Genomic DNA, 23,221 nt, shown 5'->3' with positions numbered 1-23,221 from the left:
GCACGAACAAAGTATTCACTTCTACTATCCCTCAACATGCAGTTCTCTGTGCTCTTTAGTGCGCTTATATCTTTCGTCATCCTCGCTGCGGCGTCACCCACGCCAGGAGCCATCTCGAAACGTTCCTGTGAGTATCCATGATCATCAGCAGTATCATCCTATCCACTCAGATGCCACAATGTATCACTCAGCCAAGCGAGAGAACCTTGACATCAATTTTCAACGTGATCTCCTAGAAGAGACTAAGAAGCGCGAGGAGCTTGAGACCGACCTCGTGGGATATATTGGATACACCGGAGGCGGTTCAGGCAGCGGCCCAGGGAAGCGCGAGCCCGAGTCAGAGAATGACTACGCACCTGCTGCAAAGAGGAAGGAGCTCGAGGACTACGCACCTGCTGCAAAGAGGGAGGAGCTCGAGGACTACGCACCTGCTGCAAAGAGAAAGGAGCTCGAGGACTACGCACCTGCTGCAAAGAGGGAGGAGCTCGAGGACTACGCACCTGCTGCAAAGAGGAAGGAGCTTGAGGACTACGCACCTGCTGCAAAGAGAAAGGAGCTCGAGGACTACGCACCTGCTGCAAAGAGGGAGGAGCTCGAGGACTACGCACCTGCTGCAAAGAGGAAGGAGCTTGAGGACTACGCACCTGCTGCAAAGAGAAAGGAGCTCGAGGACTACGCACCTGCTGCAAAGAGAAAGGAGCTCGAGGACTACGCACCTGCTGCAAAGAGGGAGGAGCTCGAGGACTACGCACCTGCTGCAAAGAGAAAGGAGCTCGAGGACTACGCACCTGCTGCAAAGAGGGAGGAGCTCGAGGACTACGCACCTGCTGCAAAGAGAAAGGAGCTCGAGGACTACGCACCTGCTGCAAAGAGAAAGGAGCTCGAGGACAGTCAGGATGATCATTGATTACGCAGTTGTGCCTTGATGCGATGGTTGGCATGGCTGTCTTGGAAGTATTTTCCGTTCAAACTGTCACGGGCACTCTACTTACTGAGTATCTGATCCTTACTCGTTGCAAAGTCTTGGGATTCCCTTGAAATCTAACTACTAGGCTGGTATTTGGTACTTGCGCAGGATGCATTACTTTGTGCTGCTACCTCAAGTTCATACGTTGTTTAAATTTCCCTTTGCCTTCTCTTGTAAATAATATCTTTGCTCCCTTGTCAAGTGGTCTGGCTTACCATACTCGACAGTGGCCACCTAAATCATATAACACCTCATAACAACCTATGTTCGCGCGCCCGCGAGTATCAAGAACTTCAAAGAAAGTGATGCGTTTGGAAATCTTATTGGCGCTAACCTCCGGCGGAGGCCCCGGCCTCACGGCTGCGCTTCCCAACTCTCTTGAGTTCCCTTTGACTTCAGTGGGGTGGTTCTCACTGACCGGAAACATCAGTCTGCTCGCTCGTAAGCGGCATAGTCCGTGCGAGTAGCCCTGCTACCGACCTTAGAGTCAAGTATGAAAGTTAAACGCTGTAACAAGTGTCGAACTAGAGGGCAATGTTAACACCCTTGCTGAAAGGACGACAGAGCACGTTACCTTTCAGACAGAGAATGAGCGAAGTGAGATCGCCAGTGACATTGATGACGACGATGACCGTCCATGAACCACCGTAGGCAAAAGCCGCTGTTGCAGGTATAGGTCCGAAACAGTCTTTGTGGGACTCGGCCGAAGTTACTAGTAAGTATTCACCGAGAGGAAATACTTATGCACGCAGTTAAGCAGATGGAACTCTAAGCCTCGATAAGTGATCTGACAATAACATAAACTTTGTCATACAAATCATCAAATTGATCGCATGGCTGGGATCGTCGTCGTATGCTTGGCGTTTGTCATGACACGCAATGTGCCGCACAATGAACTCGAAGGCATTTTGAGAAGTCCCATCCGCGAGTAGAACTGGATCAGAAACAAGTCAGAAAGATACCGCACCAAAAGATAACACTGAATTTACCACATGCACCAAGTGAGAACCTGAGCCAATGATACATTACCCGGACAGTCAAGGAAGATATGATGATTTGATGGTTCAACAACGGCACGTGCAAATCACCGCAAAAATTTACCACTTCACGAGGTCGCTGAGAATCTGCTAGAAATCAAATGCTGTCTCTGGGTCTTGAAGATAGAATCAGTATTGAGGTCATGTTTTCTTCCTTGGTGGAAGGCCATGACAAGAATATACAACCGCAGGAACGACTCGATTTGAACAAGACTGGTGACCCACAGGAGTGTGTAGGTGAACTTGAAGTGACTCGACGAATAACCTGACGTTTATGATACACTTTGTACCAACCCACGTGCTAATCCACAGCCATTCTACTCGAGGGTTGGAGCTGAGAAGCGGGAACGAACCTGTTGTGACGCTATGCTACCAGACATACGTATGTCGCAAGCATTTGCAAGCTGTTGAAAAAATGCTGCCGTTCTGCTCAGTGACTTGAAATAGGTTTGAACTTTGCTAGACGAATACTACCAGCCAGAAACTGCAGAGAATCAGTGAGAAGACAAATATCTGACGACAGTGCCCGTGATAGTTTGAACGGGAATTCCAAGACAGCCATACCAACCGTCGCATCAATCTACGGTATCGTAGTCTTCCTGACCATCCAAGAGCTCCTCTCTCTTATCTACGGCGTCGTAGTCTTCCTGACCGTCCAAGAGCTCCTCCCTCTTATCTACGGCGTCGTAGTCTTCCTGACCGTCCAAGAGCTCCTTCCTCTTTGCAGCAACTTCGTATTCAGAATGACCGTTATTGAGCTCCTTTCTCGTAGCAGCAGATGCGTACTCTGACTCGGGCTCGCGCTTCTTAGTCTCTTCTAGGAGATCACGTTGAAAATTGATGTCAAGGTTCTCTCGCTTGGCTGAGTGATATATTGTGACATCTGAGTGGATAGGATGATACTGCTGATGATCATGGATACTCACAGGAACGTTTCGAGATGGCTCCTGGCGTGGGTGACGCCGCAGCGAGGATGACGAAAGATATAAGCGCACTAAAGAGCACAGAGAGCTGCATGTTGAGGGATAGTAGAAGTGAATACTTTGTTCGTGCACTACACTGAAAATCCAAGAGGGTTTTTATACATTTCAGTAGGTCCGCTCAGTCGGCTTCCCTGAAGAAGTGTGACATTTTCAAGTCAAGGCCAGTGGACTTGAATTACGAGTTGTCGATATTTTCAAGGTATCGTACCGACACTATACATCGTGCGATACTTGACGTAGCCAACGTTCGGTAACATGTGAGGAGTTTCCACGTCAACCATGCATGAAATAAAATTCAAATGTGACCAACATTGCGACACCCATCGTTTCAATGAATATTCCATTCCTTTGCTCGTCTTTTCGGATGACGACTCGCTGACATTGAGCAAGCGAGATTGTGAAGGGCTTTCTGTGTCAGCGGGACAGTTTAGAGCGAATGGCTTGTACGCAAGACCTAGTAAATCCTGTTTGAGCGTCAGAATCCACATATGAAGGTCATAAAGCGCAATTATTTTTGCCTCACGAAGGATCGGCCTTCCATCCTTTCATCGCACGTTGCTGTGAGAATATGCTCTGGCATCGTCATCCAACGCGAGATTATCGTGTCATAGCTGCTGCTGGTTACAGAACGTACATTGACCGAGAATGCAATCCGAACCCCATACTAGTAGGAGGACTAATATCGAGCAACTTCTGTGCCTTCCACAAGTAAACCTTGTCGTCGCTAGATACCAGTACAAACTGGGTTCGAGATAAATCTGTGATGATAGTCCAGACTTCAGGGATGGAGGTATGAGTATCCCAAGAGCAGAGGACACTATTGTTGATGCTGCCGAGATAGGCGCTATTGGGGGACCGTTTGGTTCAATTCCCATTATTTAAATATCTTTATCAGCAGCGTCGAGTCGACCAGTTGGAGAAAATCGGATGCAACCGGGATTTTGCATGAGAGAGAATCGCCTTTCCTCTGGTGTTAGTGTCCCATAATATGACTTGCAATTGTCACCCGCTGCTCAGGACTCGGATGTCGCCGTGCGAAAAAAAAATCATCCAAATCATCCAAAACGTTGGCGTGAGATAGTCTGAAGGACTATTCTGTGGCCAGCACTGACTGCCAGCAAGCGTTTCCCATTTTGCATGACGATAGGTTACGGTCAGGCTCCTTCCCACCACTGTCTACGAGTACGGTAGTTCAATGTTTAGTAAACCGGAAACACGCGCAAATGTTTAAAACCCAGCCCAACCTTATCCACCCAACCTCTCCACCAGCGGCTGGAACAAAACGTTTACAGTGATCCCACGGTCCTTTGTACACAACCACTCTACTGTACAATTAAATTTCCTCGATGAGTTCTTCATCAAGTCCTTGCAAAAACTATATCATAATATTCAGAATATGTTCTGCTATCTAATGGTACCAAAAAATAGTCTTCAAATTTAGAAAATCATCGGAATCTGCAAAACATCACTCCAGAGCAACATGTTAGAATTTCACGAGCATCGAAAACTCATCATTGCACCCAGTTTCACCCCTTCCACTTCATCTGCAAACATTACAAGTGTATTGGAAGTAGTAGAGATGATTTTAGTCAAAGTTTCATTGGTGCTACTACATGTTGTGATCCACGAGTGATGGAACGAGTTTGTTACCCAGACTAAGCTTGGACACGAGGTGCCTTTTTGACTCGGTCTTGCTCAACATCCTTCGTTCACTGCCAGTATTCAACATATACCTTCAAACTACCCATATAGTCTTTCAACATGGTTGGGAGGCCAAAATCGTTGACGAAGAAGGCACAGGTCTAGTGATGCCAGAGTCCGGTTCGGAACTTCGGTTTGAACACGAACCCTTCCGAACCGGACTGTCCGTTCGGTCCGAGGTTCAGCCTACGGTAAGAACCGAACCTATTATTAGGTTCAGCGTTCGGCTGATGCCTCAGATTTGTGAACCCGTCTGGACCCGTTCGAACACATTCGAATGGTTCTTTCCTTCTGTCTATGATCCGCTTGAGGTCCTCAGCTTATTGCTATCCATCTATCCTAATATTTTTTCTGATCACCTGGCAACAAACTCATATGGCCATTGGCAGTTCTGGGAGCATTGATCTCCAGAATGGCTCTTACTTCACGACCAAAAGACTGAATGCATTTCTGTTAGTGACGTCTGACTTCCTCTGTGATCTATTCAACGTTTTGGTAAGCCCTATGTTAATCGTTATTAGGATTATAATTTAATCTATGTTCAGAACATATCTTTGGGATGCTCGTTCAGGTACTTGCTTTTGCTTCAACATCAATCAACTGTTGCAGTCATTGCATGGCAACAATATGTTCAAGGTGCATCGCATTTTTCTAATCTCTAACCACAAATTTTGGTATAAATGAGCTACTACAGGTACAATATTCACCCTTCTGGCTGCGAGAATGTCTTGCGCACTTGGATCCAATGGCCAACTCAAAGACGCTAGCGCCATCGATTGGTACAATGATCCCGACGATGACACCCCCATGCTTGCTCCACCTCCGCCTCCTGCATCCAATGGCAAGCTAACTGCCTTTGTGTCTCGCTCAGGCCGAGCCGTTAAACCGACAGAAAAAATCTGCAATGCTGGCAACACAGCTCCAGCCAAAGCTGCTAAACGAGTGGCTCCAGTGCCTCCCCAAGGACAGCCCACACCCAAGCGAGTGCAATGTGGGTCCCACGATGACAATGACGACGAACCCCCTGCACTAGAAGATTGCTCAGATGATGAAGAAGAGGCCGAAGAAGCTTACGAGCGGACCAAGGTATTTGGAGACAAGGATCGTGAGGATCGCAAGCATAAGAAGAAAGAGGAGCGCAGTGGGGATTTGAAGGCAGTATTTACTCAGGAGAAGGGACACATCAATCCGCACACCCAAGAACCCGAAGATGGCTGGTGGTGCGAGATCTGCAGGTACATTTTTACTTTTACTTTGAATGTCACACGCATAACTAATGTCAATTTAAGAGCCAATGATGTACCCACCAATCACTGCTTTTTCAAAGGCAGTGTTTCGACTCGCCGCACCCATATCGCTCGAAACGCGAAGTGTCACTTTCCAATATACCGCAACTGCTGCAACGAACGAGGTATCAAGATGCATGATCGGGCGATACCTCCTAACTGCAAAGCAACTGACGAAGCGCAGCAAACATTAGATGCCTCCCTTACGGCTAAAATTCCTGAATTCACCAAGACCGGTCTAATGGATTACATTGTCGAGCTTATCGTGTCTGAGGACGAGGTGAGTGTTTTTTTTTTTGTAATTGTGACTTAGGATATTCATGCCATAGATAGGCGTTCCAACTCGTTGACAAGGGACCCTTTCGTCGGCTGCTTCAATACCTCCGGCCTTCCCTTTCAGACAGGGACATTCCTCATCGCACAAAAACTCGAGACGAAATTCTTGAACGGGCGCAGCTTGCTGTTCAATGTGTGAAGGAGAAGCTTAAGGAAGTTGATAGCAAAATTTCGATCACGTTCGACTCATGGACATCCGAACCTGGTGTACCTTTCCTCTCCGTCACCGCACATTACATTGACTCCCCAGCCGGGAAACCTCACGAGTGGGAATTGAAGACAGAGCAACTTGCATTCACCATCATCAACGGCAATCACAGTGGGAGCAACATCGGAAGAATCCTGATTCAAACTATCAATAACTATGGCATCCGCACTAAGGTTGGATGGTTTACAGCTGACAATGCTACAAATAACAACACAGCAATTCAGACCGTTGCTCTTGCTATCGACCCTTCCGGCAAGAAATGGATTGCTGGTGAGCACCGCGTGTGGTAAGTGAACTATTTAATATCGTGATCTATATATGTTGATGTCTATTCAGCTGTATGGAGCATGCCTTGCACTTAGCCGCCAAACACTTTGTCGAGGAGGTCGCACCTACACCAGCAAGCGTTCTCCTCAAGAACATGGCCGATGAAGACGAAGACAAAGAATCAACTGATTTCGAGGTTGCCGACACTGCAGGAAAAGCCCTTGCGCTTGTTACGCAGGTATGTGTGTACCCTCGTCTGACTAACACTATTTAATGAACCCTTTTTTTAGATTCGGAAATCTCCCCAAGCACGCACCTTCTTCCAACAGTGCTGTGTCGAGGTCAATGAGCCGAAGCTGGAGCTTTTGAAATGGATTTGCACGCGATGGGCCTCGCTCTTTGGTATGTTGGAGCGCACCCTTAAGCTACGCAAAGTCAGTTGGTTTCTATTACCATCCCTATGCACAATACTAACTCAATTTTATCTGCTGGCAGGGGGTGAATAGATTCATACAACTGGTGGATGACAGTGACGAAGTCCCAAAGTTGCAGGGCAAGTCGTATGGAGTGTTCAAGCTTTCAGCCGAAGAATGGAAGAAGTTGGAACTGATGCATGACGTGCTTCAGGTATGTGCAAGTGTCCAGTCGAGTCTCAAATGTTGTATTAACCTACTGTATAACCAGGAACCTGCCAATGCTCAACAATCATTTTCGGCGACTCACGAACCTACCGTATGGCGAGCGATTCCAGTCCTCGAGTATCTCCAACAAACTTGGCAAAACATGGCTGGTTTGTCAAAGTTTGACGACTTTTCATCCGCGATCAACTCTGGCCTCGACAATATTCGCAAATGGTACCACAAAATCGACGAAACTGATGTTTATTTCGTTTGCCTCGGTATGTATTTTATTTATTATGATGCCCTATCTAATGTACAATGTAGCGCTCAATCCTAACTATAAGGTGGCATACGCGAAGGGTAAATGGGAGCCTCGCAACTTTGACGAGGGCATGAGAAGCTTGCGGAAGGTTTTCGACAAATATTATCATTGCAATGTCTCGCCTGCCACTGCAGAGCCAGCTGCTGTGGCTCCTTCCTTGCTTGCTCGCCAGGGGTCATACAGCCATAGCTGGATGCGCGATGCTGTCAAAACTTGTGTCGCAAATGACACCGCAAATTGAAGACCTCACCAGGAGCTCGACGAGTACCTTGCTGCCCCATTAGAAGATGTTGAGAATATAGTGGCGTGGTGGGGTGTGAGTTTTTTTGCATCGTGTTTCCTTGCAAGTTGACTTAAAATGCCTTTAGCACCATTCCATTCAATATCCCACCATCTCTCGCATTGCAAAGGATTACCTCGCTATTCAAGGCTCTGCTGTCGCATCTGAACGAGCGTTTTCGAGTGGTGGCATCACTGGGACCACGCGCCATAATCGGTTGTTGCCAACAACATTTGAGGCCCTACAGCTGTTGAAAAGTGGGTACCGTCAAGGCCATATTTCCGCAATGGTTCAAGCTGAGTTTGCTGCTGCTCACGAACACTCTGCCATGGACGAAATTTAGCTACTCATTTACTGTTCATGTATTTCTTGCAATTTTTGTCAATTTATATGTAGCGTTCAAGCGTTCGAACGCATTCTGAACTCGAACTGAATGCTTGTGAACGCGTTCATCAGCGTCCAGTCCAGCGTTCGTCCTCCTTGCCTGAACGCGACCGATGGTCCAGTTCGGCGTTCGCATTTAGAGGCCTAAGAACCGAACCGAACCGGACTTCGGCACCACTACACAGGTCTCACGTGAGGAGAAAGAGAAAGTCATGGCTTGTGCTGTGGCGAAGTACCAAGCTGAACTTGCAAAACCAAGCTCGGAGAAGAAACAAGGCCTTCGTAAAGTGTGTATGGATGTTCAGAAGGCATACCTCAAAGAAACGGGACAATTAATCAGTTTAAATCATAATACTCTGGCAAATCTCGCCAAGGGAGGGATTTGACTTAGTGAATTCAATAGCTCCACAAAAAGCTGGCTCACACCCACAGAAACAGACAAAGTTCTTGAATACATCGTCGAAATGGCTAGACGTGGCTTTCCGCTTAGCCACAAGCGTCTCAAGGAACATGTTGATGAAATCTGTCGAGCTCGACTTGGAGATGCCTTCCCAGAGTCTGGAGTGGGAAAAAACTGGACTCAGTGTTTCGTTGAGAAGCACTCCGACCATCTATGAGCTTACCGAGCACATTCACTTGATGGTGCTCGTGGCCGTGCCGTGAACCCAACAACTAACAATGCATGGTTCAAAATGTTGAAGGATGTCCTGGAGAGTGGTGACAACGGCGAGCCCATGGCACCAGAGTGTATTTGGGGTGTTGATGAGACTGGAATTCAACCAGGAGGTGGAAGCTCGCAAGAACGAGCTCTCGGTGGAGCTGGAAAACAAGTCCAGTATCAGCAGCGAAATGGCAATCGTGAAAATATTACCGTTTTGGTCACAATCTGCGCAGATGGGAGTACAATCACACCCGCAGTGATCTTCAAGGGGAAGGCATATCAATCAAAGTGGAACGAAAAAAATCCACTCAAAGCATCGTGAGTCATGTGTCATCTTATGTCATGATCACACCTATAACATGGTTCCTCGTAGTATTGGTTATTCAAAGAAGGGTTGGACTGACGGCGAGATTGGTGCACTCTGGATCAAGCAATTCGATGAGCAAACACGTGAAAAAGCGAATGGTCGTGCTCGCCTACTTCTCGTCGATGGGCATAATTCTCACTACACTCGTGCATTCCTGGAGTATGCTCGACAGCACCGAATTCATGTCCTTTGCTATCCTGCACACAGTACCCACATCTATCAGGGCCTAGATGTTGCAGTGTTCGGTGTCCTTAAACAGTGTTGGTCAGAAGAACGAGACAAATGGGAGTGCGAGAAAGGAGAGAAAGTTACGAAGAGCAACTTCCTTGCTATCTATGGTGCTGCCCATGTTCGTGCACTCATGCCAGAGACCATTAAATCTGCGTTTCGAAAAACCGGTGTATGGCCTTTCAATCCTAAAGTTGTCACAGATGAGATGTTGGCTCCCGCTCGTGAATCATCTAACCAGGGACACCTCCCAATCACTCCCGAATCACCCGTTCAAGCTGTTTTGGAGCTGTTTAGAGACCTGCAACCCAGGGCAGAAACTCGACATTGTGGTATGCAACTTGCTACAATTGCCGAAGAAGATGGTAGTAGTAATGACGAGACAACTCCAGGTAATTCTCACTGTTTGCGTTCTGAAGATTGGATCAATAATTTATCAATCAGCAGATGAGAACACTTACAAGAAAAGTAATCCTTTTCAGATTAGTGGTAGAACCATTCACAATGTCTTCGCACGACTTGAAGAAACATCTGCTCGATTCCTTATATCATCATCTCCTATCAAATCAAGTTCAAGGTTGCCTACCATGCCACTAGCAATAATCTCGCCCGTTAAACGCACGCCAAAATCAAGGTTGCACTGCAACATGTCCTCAAAGTCAACGAGGGAGAAAAAGCTCGAGGAGACAGTCAAAAATCTCACCAAGCAGGTCACAATGCTCAAAGAGCATGTAAGCGCCCTTCAAGCGACTGTAATTCTCCAGGGACGCTACTGCGATCGAGTTCGCCGTCATCTTGAGACACAAGAGAAGAAAGGCTGTCAGGACAGTGACAACATCAAGTTGAATGGAGATGGTATGCCGAGGCTACTTACCAGTGACGAGGTCTTCGAGAAAGTCGTGCAATACCAGGAGCATCAACAGGCAAAAGCAGCCGAGAAGGAAACAAGGAAAGCAGCATGGGAGGCACGAACACAAGAGATGACAGTGTGGATTCAAGAGGATGAGGCAAGAAAAAATCGAAACAAAGCCAAGACCGAGCAGTGGAAGGTAGCTGTTAAAGAGTGGGAGGCCGAGCAAGTGTTGGCAAAGCAAGAAAAGCAAAAACCACGATGGAAGAAGCCTGTCCGTGGACCACTCGAGAAGCCTTGTCCTAAGCCAAAGAATCCAAGGAGAAATGGTGGAATTGTTGACGAGGAGGATGGGCAAGATCAAGGAGAGTTCATTGACATTCACGAAGGGTCGATTGGTGATGACAGCGAGTACGAGGATGACGACGAGTAGGATGAACAGCGAAATGTGACATGTGTGACATGTTGTAACAGGGTTGTCACACCGACTGTACAAACGAATTGGGAAGGCAAGAAAATGACTTGCTCAACTGCGTGAAGTGCTGCAAACTACACAGGACTCAGGATATTTCAAAAACTTGGTAGAAAGTAGATAAAACCCTGCTCTGTCAGACGTACCAGACCATTTTTTCTATATTGAAGATTTCATACTATCACACTTGTTTCTTTATTTCACCGTCCAAAGGAGCGGTTGATCACTGTATAAACAACGTCAGCCACACTTGCAAAACCCAGAAAGAGACGGCGGAGTTGAAAAATACGCAAAAAAATACATCGTATCGCTAACAAATATATATATATATATATCAATATGTCATTATCTGACCTGGTGGACGATGTTCTTGAAACCCTGCAGTGTGTTGGCATTTCAGCTTCAGAATTTATACTGGCGCTCCTCTCGAGTGAAAAACGTAGTGCTCATCTGGCTGTAAAAGACATCCTCTCGAATGGACGAGAAATTGTTAATGCTCTTAAAAAACAAACTTCAAGTACTGCAAAATGGGCTACTGATAATACAAAGGACATCTGTGCATGGGAGATTTGTAACCTTGCTTCTAAGGGTAGCGGAACTCATTTTGATGTAACGCACACTATGGTGAAGCAACTGGAGGATGCAAGGGAGTATTTGATTTTGCGGACTCCGATTTTGATGTTTGGACGATCGGTGGAGATGTGGATGGTGACGAGATTTTCTGATCGAATGTGAAGGAGTCTGCATACGTCTCTCAGAGCATCTGATGTGAGTGTCGCTGATGCGATCATGAAAGGTACCTGGCAAGGTAGGACATAGCGCAATCGCTCTAATTCCTTGTACTCAGGCCGAAATTCTCCCCAGGTCATGATACAGTGTCCTTCGTCAAAGATGACACCAATCAATCACACCGCAAAGTCAACCTTTCGCAACAGCTTCTCGAATTCTCCACCTGGTTTCATCAGCTGTTCCGGGCTGGTGATGATTGCGCGGTAATGTGAGTCTTCTATGTCCTGCAGCAAACACATTGATTAGACATTTATAACCAACAGATGAGAGCCGACTTACACGGAAATTTGCCATGCTCACCGTCTCAGCAGAGATTTCAATACTTTGTATACCGGCCTTTTTGAAGAAACTGACACTCTGATCCCCTAGCTGGTTGAGCGGAGTCACAACGATCAAAATGCCTGTGTCATTGAGTGCTAATGGTAACCAGAAGGCAAGTGTTTTCCCCATCCCTGTCCCCACTATACAGATAATATCACGGTTATTTCTCAGGAATGCATCTGTGACTTTGAGTTGCCACAAGCAGGCTCGCTTGTTGAAACGATCCTGGACCTTCTCTCGAATGGCAGAGAAACTAGGGGCTTCAGCTGGCATATGACAAATAGGACAATACTCGTTGGGTACAACTATTTACATCTATATATTTATATTTGTTATGCAAGTGTGGCTGACATTGTTTATAAACATTTTGTTCCAGCCACTGGTGGAGAGGTTGGGTGGATAAGGTTGGACTGGGTTTTAAAAATTTGCGCATGTTTCCGGTTTACCAAACATTGAACTACCGTACTTGTAGACTACCGCCCTTACCTCTCCACCAGTGGTGGGAAGGAGCCTGGGTTACGGTTCAAATTGCCAAATTGCAGCCACTTATTTGGAAGTCTGATCAATGTTTGTTCTCGTAGTGCGACTATTTTTTTAGTAATAATATCATTGGGCCAGAGTTGCAAAATCTGACCACCACATTTTCATATCTCGTCTTTTGCTACACATTAAGACAAAATAATTATACGAAAATATAGCTATGTGTGTCACAGCTGAGCGCCAGTTTACAAAAGAACAAAATGTGTTCAAATGATGCTGCCAGAGGGATGCTGATGCAAATGTTAGAAACAGTAGAGAGTTGCAAAATTTCTCATGAGCGAGTTGGCACAGGTGTCACACCATGTCACAGCGTCAGTTCTGCAAAACTGAACTCCGACATGGCAAATGGTGCCTTGCAAGTGAATTTAGAAAATTGAGGCGCCTGAAAGTTTCGCAAGGTGTACACTACTGTACTCAAATTTAGTTCTCCATTCCAAGTTGTCACACTTGATCATTCTCTGACATCAATGTTTGCATTGTCGATAACAACAGCAACTGTGCTTTGTTCTCACTGAAAAAATTCTCAGAAGGTGAGCATAGTTGTAAAGTGTATGTAGAAGAAAAAAAATCATTTTTTGGTTGAGATTTTTGCTTTCACCTAACTATTCTATGTGAAAAAAGGCAACTTTGAATGATAGATTTGAAGCCATACACGTTCCTCATCTTTATTTTTATAAAACAAAAATACTGTACTGTGAATATATGTTAGAAGGTCCTATGTCTAACAGTAGATAGCTTACTATGTGTTGTTGCATGTGCTATGAGGCATTTTGCAACTCTCTACTATTTTGCAACTCTGGCCCAATGATAGTACCCCAAATATACTTGTAAATTTGTCACAAGTGTTATGTACTGCATGGAGGCTCGTGCATCCAGACCACTTGATAAAGGAGTAGACTACATAGGCAGAATCTCCCAACATCAGGGAAAGCCTCCTGTGCAAACTTAGGGTAAAATAGACATAAGTGAGCTAGACTACCATAAGTTAGATCTGAATAGATATAAACCTGGTAGTGTCTGGCTGTGTCTCAGGGAATCATTTGGGTCCAACTTCTGCAATAAGCTCATTATGAAGTTGATTGTGTAGGGCTGCCTTTTCTTTTGCTTTGACGATGTGGGGGTGAGGGTTTTGGCTGCTTTTAGCAGCACATCAATCTGATCCTCCTCCAGCAACCACTTTACCCCATGCAAAATGTGCTGTGCTTGCACACTGAGGATGTAGCCCTTGTGCTACTCACCCAGGCATGGATCATGATGTCTTGGATGCACTGTGCATTAGCACTAAGGAGGATTGGTGTTGTGCTTCCATTTTTAGCTGGGATCTGTTGATATTCAATGTTGTCATTGTTCATCATAGGCATCCTTTCTATTTCTGTTTTTGGACTCTTTACATACTCCTTATAATACTTTTGCCTTGTCGAACTAATACCTCAGCAGTTCTGATAACAATGCTGAGGTATGTATTGGTTTTCTCTTGCACACTGTACTCGTCTCATCATGTCATGTTCCTAGACTCTGATTCTAGATACATTTAATACAGAGCGGTTCTGATAACAATGCTGAGACTCTGATTCTAGTCAAATTCCTACAGGTTATGAGCCCCGGTTTATTCTGAACCCTCACAAAGACTATTAAACAAAATCTCTATCTGTGTCATTCCACCACTCTCATAAGTCAGTCTTGTCATATTCCTTCTCCTCAGTGGTATCACAATGGGGAAGTTTGATTACATACCCAAATTGTTAGGATTGGAAAATTACGTTGGATGCTTGACAAAGATGCAGTACACACATGCATGTGAAGACCTGTGGTGCCATGTAAATATGAACCCTGATCCTACGGACATTCTCAGGACCCCATCTTCCATGCCTGTCCCTGCAGACTCATTCAATGTCACTGCTGCTAAGCAGTGTAAAGAGTAATCCTGGGCTGGGCTCTATGGAATGTGAGTCCCAAGTCCTGAGAGATGCAAGTGTGCTTCATCCCAAGAGACAACCTAAAGAACTACCTTGATAAAATGCAAGGGAAGTCTATACAGTCAGAGAGGAGACAAGATATTGGAAAGTAAACATCTAATGTTCATCCTAAGTTCCGAGACTATGTCTGAAGTACCAAAATACTTGTCCAATGTGACTGAAGGCCATCTGAAGCTGTGAAAGTACTGTCTAAAGTAGCACAGTGCCTTCCGAGGTTTGTGAGAGCTGTCCGAGGGTCAGAATATGTCAATGTGTCAATGTGTCGGTATGTCGATGTGTTGGGAAATATAAGACTTTGTGAAATGTCTGAAGTTTGGAACAACACTAATCTATTGGAACTCGAGAATAAATATGGTGCAAAATTGGCAGCGGTCAAGCCAAACAATCGTTCTGAATGAACAAGAGATCGATTGCGCAGTTCCGAATATACCGAGGTGACTCTACTAACTATGACTCAAAGTATGGGAAGTGAAGTGAAGTACCAGTAGTAAGCGAGTGAGATTATATCCTACTTCCATGAGAGACCAGAATGCATAGGTGAAACTAGTAGTGAGATAAGCCAGTCTGAACCTATGTAATAAGCCATGAGGCATACCATTTATACATATTCTGAAGCTCCTGACAGGATGCCAATGGAATTTATCCGTGGTAGCACTATGATGTAGTCAACATATAGATAGAATAAAGGAGAATGCACCAGGGAAGTCAAAAGGATGAGGATAGGACATGGTATGGTAATCTGTGAGGTTCGGACAGGCCTCAGAATGAAAGGACTGCCTGCAGATGGTTCAGACAGGTGCGTGCGACCTTCAGAAGGTTAAGAGAGGTCAAGGAATGATATGTGACACAAGTGTTAGAATGGCTAGTTCCAAGCCCAGTGCTGTGACCATCATTACAGTGGACTCTAATGCATGAATGGCTCTTGGAGGACATTAAAGCTAAGGATCTTATCACACATTGCATCAGCTCATCCATAGAGGCATTAGTATCACGATCACACACAGTCACAGCCCACAATGCATGGAAAACACTCACTGGTGGAGCATTTCAACTGCACAGACACCAGTGCTCAATATCAACTCCATCAGCGGCTCGATGCCTTACGTATGAAAGACTCAGCTGATGCCACTGACTACATCAGACAGCACACTGTGCTTCGTGAATGTCTTCATGACTCAGGCACTGCACTTCATGACAGTGACACCATTTACAGCTTATTAATTGGACTTCCACATATGCCCATATGGCAACAGTTCAAATCAATGCTTGAACAGCGGATGCATGAGGAAGTAATAACAGTGACACTGGGGACACCTGTTACAAGAACATCTAGACGCTTGGGCCCCTACCATTTTTCTCCTTATTCTCCTTGTTTCAGCCCTTGCATCGCACCCTTACCCTGACCTTGCTCTTGTTATCCTCGTCATCCTTGCATTCTCCTTTGCTCTCTACCTGTTGCTTCAGCAGAGCCAGTACATCTAGCCGGACCCTTTCTCTGATGAAGCATACCCATGCTCCGTTTCACCCAATGACTGATCCTGTGGACAGCCCCCTCTACCCTTACCATTGTAGCGATGGTTGCGGCGTTGGGCTCAAAACCACGTATTTCCATACTCGCGCCAACACCCAAAACATATGTGCACATGTCCGACACACTTTCGCACATGTCCGAGCCACTCCATATTGGATCCGGCGCATCGGACATTCGGACATCGCATCAGCCGATCGCACTTCGCACTGTCTTAATAACCGAGGGTCTTATATAAAGTTGTGTAAATGTAATGACACCACAATTACACTTTGGATAAGACTGCTTGCCAGTCCTCGATTAACACAGTCTACGACTTTTCCTATTTCGTGGTAGACAACGTGTGAGTTCTTGGGAGGCTCGCTAAACTAATCTTTGTCAAGATCAACCTAGCCGGAGCTTTACTTTTCTTTATTGAAACTCAAATCTCTTGTCTAGGAATAAGCTTCTAGACATGTAATTCGGTTTCTGGAATGTATTTGCCTAGGAATTCTCCTTCTAGGCTCTGGACTTGGATACTGGAACTAGTGAGACGTGGTCTCAAATATACGAAATATGACCAAGATTGCTTGGTCTATGGACACTTGACTGTGAGACAAATGGTCTCAAATATACAATATATGTTCAAGATCGCTTGAACAAAGGGGACTATAACTTGACCAAGATCGCTTGGTCTATGGGACAACTAGTGAGACGTGGTCTCAACAATATGATAGATGACTAAGATCGCTTAGTCAAAGGGCACAGAGCAATGAGACAAAGGGGTCTCAAAGACAATATATGTGACCAAGAATGCTTGGTCTATAGCACTAAATAAGTTTCTAAGGTAAGAAACTTATAATCTCAAGGGAATTCTTTTCCCTGCACTTGTCTCACTTCAAAGGGACTAACTTTGCAAGTGAAATACCTGATAGGCAGATAGCTACAAATGGGAGATCATATTTTTTTTGGGGGAGAATGGGCTCTCCTTATATACATTTTGTGTGGGAAAGTAACCTAGGTTCACAAACAATAAAAAATAAGGAGGACCAATCAAAATATTGGGTCAAACCCAATAAAAGAATAAAATACAAGTGAAAGATGGAGCTATGACATCATTGTGGAGCAGAACATTCTGGAATGTGGAGTAATGACATCATAATGACATCAAGAGTGACATCATTGTGGAGCAAAAGATTCCAGAACCTTCCATGAGTGAGTCAGAGTGAGTCATTGTGGAGCAGAATATTCTAGAAGGAAATGACATCATGGATGATATCATTGTGGAGTAGAATAATCTAGAGCTTGATGACATAATATCTTTCAACAGAATACCTGCAGGAGTATCTGTGGAGTCTTATGATATCATAATGACATCATACCCTATGGGTACAATTTTATGAAGTGTCAGGTGAGTCAAAGCATCCTAATGAAAAAGTAAAGTAAAGAAACACTAGAGAAAAGTAGGTAGCAAAAATAAGACAGTTGGCAGGAATTGACACACGGTCTTTTTGGATAGGTTTTTTTATAGGCTTTGTACTTTTCTCTATGGTTTTCTCTAGCCAAAGTGAATAAGCCAAAGGCAAGGCTATACCTTAACCTTCATTTCCCTTCTCACATCAACTAGGTCTAAATGTGATTCCCATCTCACATTAGACTTTTTCCGTCAAAACATATTCAGATCATGAAACTTGGGGAAAACTGGAAATATGGACCATGATTTGAAACCAAGGTATGGGTTGACTAGTCTGAGGACTAAGCTAACAGACTTTATCTTTTGAGGGTCACCTAGTATTCATGTCCATGCATGATTCTCACATCATGCAGGACAGCACACACTTGTCCATCCCGTGTCCTGTCCATCTGAACTAGCCTCACTAGGTGCATAGTTATTCCCATGCACGTTTTCTGACATTTGTACCACATTATTACATGTCCACAGCACCTCGTGTCTCATTACATAGGACATCAGACCTGAAATATATCGCTACTATCTTCGCCTGTAGTTTTCCGAAATTCTACGTACTTACTTAAATACTCTGTAGTGACCCGTAGCAATCATCATCCAGTAGTTAGGAGCCGTTTCCTGACTCTGCGGATCACCCAGAATATTCTTGTAGTTCTTAGTTGCATTGCCAAATATTACCATTCGTTCACCGTCATACTCCGTCACTCGTTATACTCACGCATACCGCTCGCAATCCGACACTCGTTATAAAGTTTCCGACCCATTATCGTGAAGTCCGAAAGTCCGAAATCTCGGACATCGGATAAGTACCTTCGGACATCATTTCGCACCATCGGACATTTAGTTATTTGCATTACTGACACATTTTTACTACTAATACCAATTAGCAATCCCTTTAGGATAGAACACACTTGCTCTTCAAGTATAGCAGCATAGGTCATGCTAAGATCTACCTAAATATTTCTTGTCTAGGTAGTACAATTTCTGCTGAGCTCAGCGGAAATCAGCTTTCTACACTGTCCAGACGGTAACCTATGATACAATGCATGCTGCATCCCCTTTGCCCTATTTTATTTCTTGATCTATGACTCGGTGCGCAGTCGCATATTGTATTTATATTTAGCTCCGCAGTTGCACGATTGTGCCCCTGCTTGTTTCACTTCCTGTTTCTGTTCTTTGACTCATTTCTTAAGCTGCATGTTCCAGTTCACCTATGACTCGCCTCGAACATGCTCTCCTTTTATAGTATTGCCCTTTGACCAGTTCCTCTTCTGGTAGTACGAGTTATCATCCACTAATATGCTCCCTCTCCCCTATATAAACTCGCTACCATGTATCTAGTTCCTTAACTTGAATCTACTTGGTTCTTGACCTCCTACTCCTAACAAGAGTGATTCCTTCAGCCTAGCCAGCTGTCTATATTATACTTTCTTATCTGCTCATCGTGAATAAGTCTTTAGTCTCGATCTTTACTCATTGACTTTGTCGATGAGCAAAGCCCCTGTCAACTAGTTGGACTTCTGTCCTTCTATTAATGCAGATCTTACAATTAACCTTTGGGTGTCGTAAGCCTTGGCAGATACGCTTATGGTTGAGCCCTGCTTGACATAAGCTACCTGATTTGGACATAGGTGTTAAACCTTACTTACCAAAGCTTCGCCAAGTAAGACTCCTAACCTTGGACAAGCCCAAGGATGTCCTCAACTGTTGATGACACATGCTCTGTTTGAGCATCGCCAACAGATACTATCCAAGTCCATAACAACACCCTCACTCATCACAGTTGAAAGCTGTATCTCTCACAACACAGCTGAGGCTGTACAATATGTGCACACTAAGGCTATTCATTCCTGCCCAGGCTCTGAGTACGCTAATGTAGCCTCCTCCAATTCAACCAACTCCACCATCAACTTGATCACTGGTCTTCATAAGCACTGACACAAACCAGACAGCGTCTTTTGCACAACACCAGGGTGTAAAAAGGATGATCACAATCATGCGTATTGCTACAGCAAGAGAGGAGGTATGGAGGGGCAAGCACCCTGGATGCACAGGAGAAAGTTGAGTTTAAGCCTAATGTTGCAGCCGCGACCTCTACAATGACGGTAACACCACCTGTAAACACACCCGTCATTGCTGCTGCTGCAACTAATCTCAGCAGTCTCATGAACAATCTCTCATTTGCATCCATCACAAAAGTTCACAATGAGGTGGCTTGCACGGCTATGCTCCCCTTCAAGACCATTCTGGATTTGGGTACCACCATGACACTGATTAAGGATCACAAATTCTTCCATACTTACTCCACAGAAGATCCTGTGGATGTACTCACAGCCAATCATGGTGTGCTACAGACAACCGGTCGTGGAACTTGCATCACATGGTTCACAATTAATAATAAATGCCTTCGTGTATGACTATCAAACTGCCTTCATGTGCCTGGTGCCCTACTTAATCTCTTATCTGTGAGCTGCATGAATGCTAAAGGATGGGATGTCAACTTCAAGTCCAACATGACATATGAGCTTGTATACAAAGGCACACCGGTTGGCTCTATCCCTGCAACAGGGAAACTATATGCACCTGACTTCGAGTTCATCCCACTTATGGCACCTCCCACTATCATCACCCACACACCAGAATTATCAGTATTTATTGATACTCCACTGTCGCTGGACCTCTGGCACATATGAATTGGGCACATTGGCAAAGATGCCATCATGTGTCTTTGCCAAACACACACACCAGCCTTTTCATTCCTCCGAAACGGAATGAGCAAACACTTTCCTTGACCTCATCCATAGTGGTGTGTACAGCCCAATACCGACTGTCATACCCCATGGAAAGTACTATTTTATAATCTTTCTGGATGATCATATGCACATTCTGGACCTTCAGTTACTCGTGCCCAAGGATCAGGCCTTAGAAGTGTGGCATGTTGTATGGGCCAATGGGAGACCTTCTCAGGGAGACGAGTGAAAGTCTTTTGCTCTGATAATGGTGAGGAGTTCATCAGTGATGCATTCACTGTAAACCTCAAGGAAATGGGTGTCCAGCATCAACACTTCACTCCCTATTCTCATCAACAAAATGGAAAAGTGGAGAGGGTGATGCATACAATTGAAGGTCGTATGTATGTGATGCTGGACTTCATACATTTGCCTCAAGGTCTTTGGGGGGAAGCAGCCCTTACCGCATGCTATCTGTTTAACTGCACTGAGTCCCATGCCTTACCACTGAGGAAAACACCATATGAGATATTACACAATGTCCAACCAAATGTTGCTCACTTACACATCTTTGGAGCATGCTGTTTTGCATGTATTCCCCCTGAACTCCAGCAAAAGCTCGGTCCTCACTCATGGGAGGTTATTTTTCTCAGTTATCCACCTGGTGTCAAGGTGTGGCAATGTCGTGATATTATCACAGGCACATTCTTCAATTCTCATGATGTAATCTTCAATGAAAGCTTCACTAATCATCCATTTCCTAGTAGTGATGACAAGGATGACAACATCACCCCTGCACAAAAGGCTGCAAATGTACCTGCACCACCTCTCCCTACGCCTAATCAAACAGATCCTCCCCATGTTGTCACAATTCGCAGGAACAAAGTTTTAAGGTCTGTGTTGCATCAGACAAGGCTTGACTTGCTCGTCAATGGGAACTTTGTCAGGCACATCTAAATGACATGCCATCACCTACAGCTGATAAAGATGTTACTGTGGCCCCAATCATTGATGTCCCCACACTGATGCCTGAGCTTCCTGCTGAGCCTGTGACTAACCCTGATGTCATTGTCCATAACACAAAAGAGGTCAGATTTCCACAAGTGATTGCGAACCTGATTGCCATCAAAGTAGCAAACCTGTCTGTCCACAGCGACACTCATTGCAACCCACTTGCAAAAGACTACAACTTAAAGATTCCTCCTGCGACCTTTGATGAGGTCATGCAATAACCTGACTTTGACCATTGGATGGCAGCAATGAGGAAAGAAATCAGAAATCAACCTCATGTCTGAAATGAACATATATGAACTTGTACCTCTGCCAGTGGATCATTGTGCTATTGATTGCAGGTGAGTCCTTGAGTTCAAGGAGGATTAAAGGGGGGGGCCAGTATTCAAGGTGAGGTTAGTTGCACAGGGTTTTTGCAGATCCCAGGTGTCAACTTCAGCTGAATCTTCACTCTTGTCGCCAAGTCCACATCCATTCGTATCCTCTCAGCTTATGCAGCAGCTCATGACTGGGAACTTGATTGTTTCGACACAAAATGTGCCTTCCTTTGGGGCAAACTGCAGGAGAACGTCTACATGCATCAAACTCCTGGCTTTGAACATCAGGGACCTGATGGGGCACTTCTAGTCGTGCACCTTCTCTCCTCCCTCTATGGCCTTAAGCAGGCCACTTACAACTGGTATGAGTTGCTCTGCAAAGTGTTGATGCGCTTAGGGTTTTTACACTGTGAGGCAGATTACGCCGTATTTATCTTTGACCATGTCAATGGTGAGGGGGTGAGAGTGATCTGCATCATCACATGGCATGTCGACAATGGCCTGGCAGGGTCCAACAATTGCCACTTTCTTGACCAGACAAAAGTCAGATTGTAGAACATTTCGGTATCAGCAATCTCAGGCCAGTAACAAAATACCTTGGGATTCAATTCATCAGGGATCATGAGACTCGTGAACTATGGATGCACCAAGAGGATTATATCCTTTACCTTCTCAATGAACACGCAATGACTGGTTGTAATCCCATCTCGCTTTCCATGGACCCAAATTTTCCCTTCGGACGGCCAACTGACATCTTCCCTCATGTTGCCAACCTTGCCACTGAATACTGCAAGCTAGTTGGTGAATTGCTCTATCTCACCATGTATACTTGTCCCGATATCACCCTCTCTGTCATGCAACTCTCACAGTACAACGCATCACCCGAGTTGAAGCATTATGTGGCTGCCAAGCACATTCTTCATTACCTGGTGGGCACCATCACCATGTGTGCACGCTATGGGGGTGCTGGTATTAACCCATCATTGCATGGTTTTCCAACTCAGACTGGGTGTTGTGTCCTGAGGACCGCATGTCAATTTCTGGCTATGTCTGGTTTCTCAATGGAGGACCAGTATCTCATTTGGCCAAGAAACAGACAATATAGGCCTTGTTGTCTACTGAGGCCAAATACATAGCACTCACTGCAGCTATTCAAGACAGACTTTGGCTGAAGTCCTTCTTTATATGTCTCAAATTCATGATCCCTCTTCCCTTGCAACCATTCACTGACAATGCAGGTGCCATCACTTTATAAAAGGAGGCAGCCAATCACATCTGAACCAAACACATCAACCTTCAATATCTTATCCAGTGTCACATTAAAGAAAGAACTTTCATACCAGTCTGGGTCTCCATGCATAAGAATACTGCCAACATCTTCACCAAAGTGCTTCCTCATCCGGCTTTTGCACATCATCATTTAGGCTTGTCTCTAATGTCTTGTTGAAGGGGGTGTGTCAATATTCAATGTCATCATTGTTCATCATAGGCATCCTTTCTATTTCTGTTTTCAGACTCTTTATATACTCCTTATAATACTTTCGCCTTGTCGAAATAATACCTCAGTGGTTATAATAACAACACTGAGGTATGT

General features: G+C 45.0%; 5 protein-coding genes across 5 annotated transcripts; 3 read left to right on the top strand and 2 right to left on the bottom strand.

Annotated features, from left to right (window-relative positions):
- Positions 1–352: 352 nt before the first annotated feature.
- Positions 353–877, top strand: EDB93DRAFT_1061373 (uncharacterized protein; the record flags this gene model as incomplete). The annotated part of the gene is made up of 1 exon (XM_041444830.1): positions 353–877. A coding segment is annotated over one exon (525 nt), but the record flags the coding sequence as incomplete, so codon positions are not given.
- Positions 878–2,512: 1,635 nt separating this feature from the next.
- Positions 2,513–3,101, bottom strand: EDB93DRAFT_78851 (uncharacterized protein). Its single transcript, XM_041457477.1, has 2 exons — positions 2,931–3,101; positions 2,513–2,866 (listed from the first exon to the last, which is right to left on the bottom strand). The coding sequence occupies exons 1-2, from the start codon at positions 3,019–3,021 to the stop codon at positions 2,580–2,582; spliced, it is 378 nt and encodes a 125-aa protein (XP_041302169.1). The 5' UTR covers positions 3,022–3,101; the 3' UTR covers positions 2,513–2,579.
- Positions 3,102–10,153: 7,052 nt separating this feature from the next.
- On the top strand, positions 10,154–10,810 carry EDB93DRAFT_1072793 (uncharacterized protein; the record flags this gene model as incomplete). The annotated part of the gene is made up of 1 exon (XM_041444997.1): positions 10,154–10,810. A coding segment is annotated over one exon (657 nt), but the record flags the coding sequence as incomplete, so codon positions are not given.
- Positions 10,811–11,607: 797 nt separating this feature from the next.
- Positions 11,608–11,769, bottom strand: EDB93DRAFT_1053124 (uncharacterized protein; the record flags this gene model as incomplete). The annotated part of the gene is made up of 1 exon (XM_041444713.1): positions 11,608–11,769. A coding segment is annotated over one exon (162 nt), but the record flags the coding sequence as incomplete, so codon positions are not given.
- A 3,860-nt stretch (positions 11,770–15,629) lies between these two features.
- On the top strand, positions 15,630–15,842 carry EDB93DRAFT_1053268 (uncharacterized protein; the record flags this gene model as incomplete). Its single annotated transcript, XM_041444715.1, has 1 exon — positions 15,630–15,842. A coding segment is annotated over one exon (213 nt), but the record flags the coding sequence as incomplete, so codon positions are not given.
- Between the last annotated feature and the right edge of the window lie 7,379 nt (positions 15,843–23,221).

Source organism: Suillus bovinus (genome assembly GCF_016758785.1).
Source record: "Suillus bovinus strain UH-Sbo-P2 chromosome Unknown EDB93scaffold_103, whole genome shotgun sequence".
Taxonomy (NCBI): domain Eukaryota; kingdom Fungi; phylum Basidiomycota; class Agaricomycetes; order Boletales; family Suillaceae; genus Suillus; species Suillus bovinus.
The sequence above is the reverse complement of the archived record's forward strand: the minus strand, read 5'-3'. Positions and strand labels throughout refer to the sequence as shown.

Coding starts and splice junctions, on each gene's coding strand:
- EDB93DRAFT_78851 (XM_041457477.1), bottom strand. CDS start 3,021: ATGCAGCTCTCTGTGCTCTTTAGTGCGCTTATATCTTTCGTCATCCTC. Junction 2,867..2,930: donor AGCCATCTCGAAACGTTCCT/GTGAGTATCCAT, acceptor TATATCACTCAG/CCAAGCGAGAGAACCTTGAC.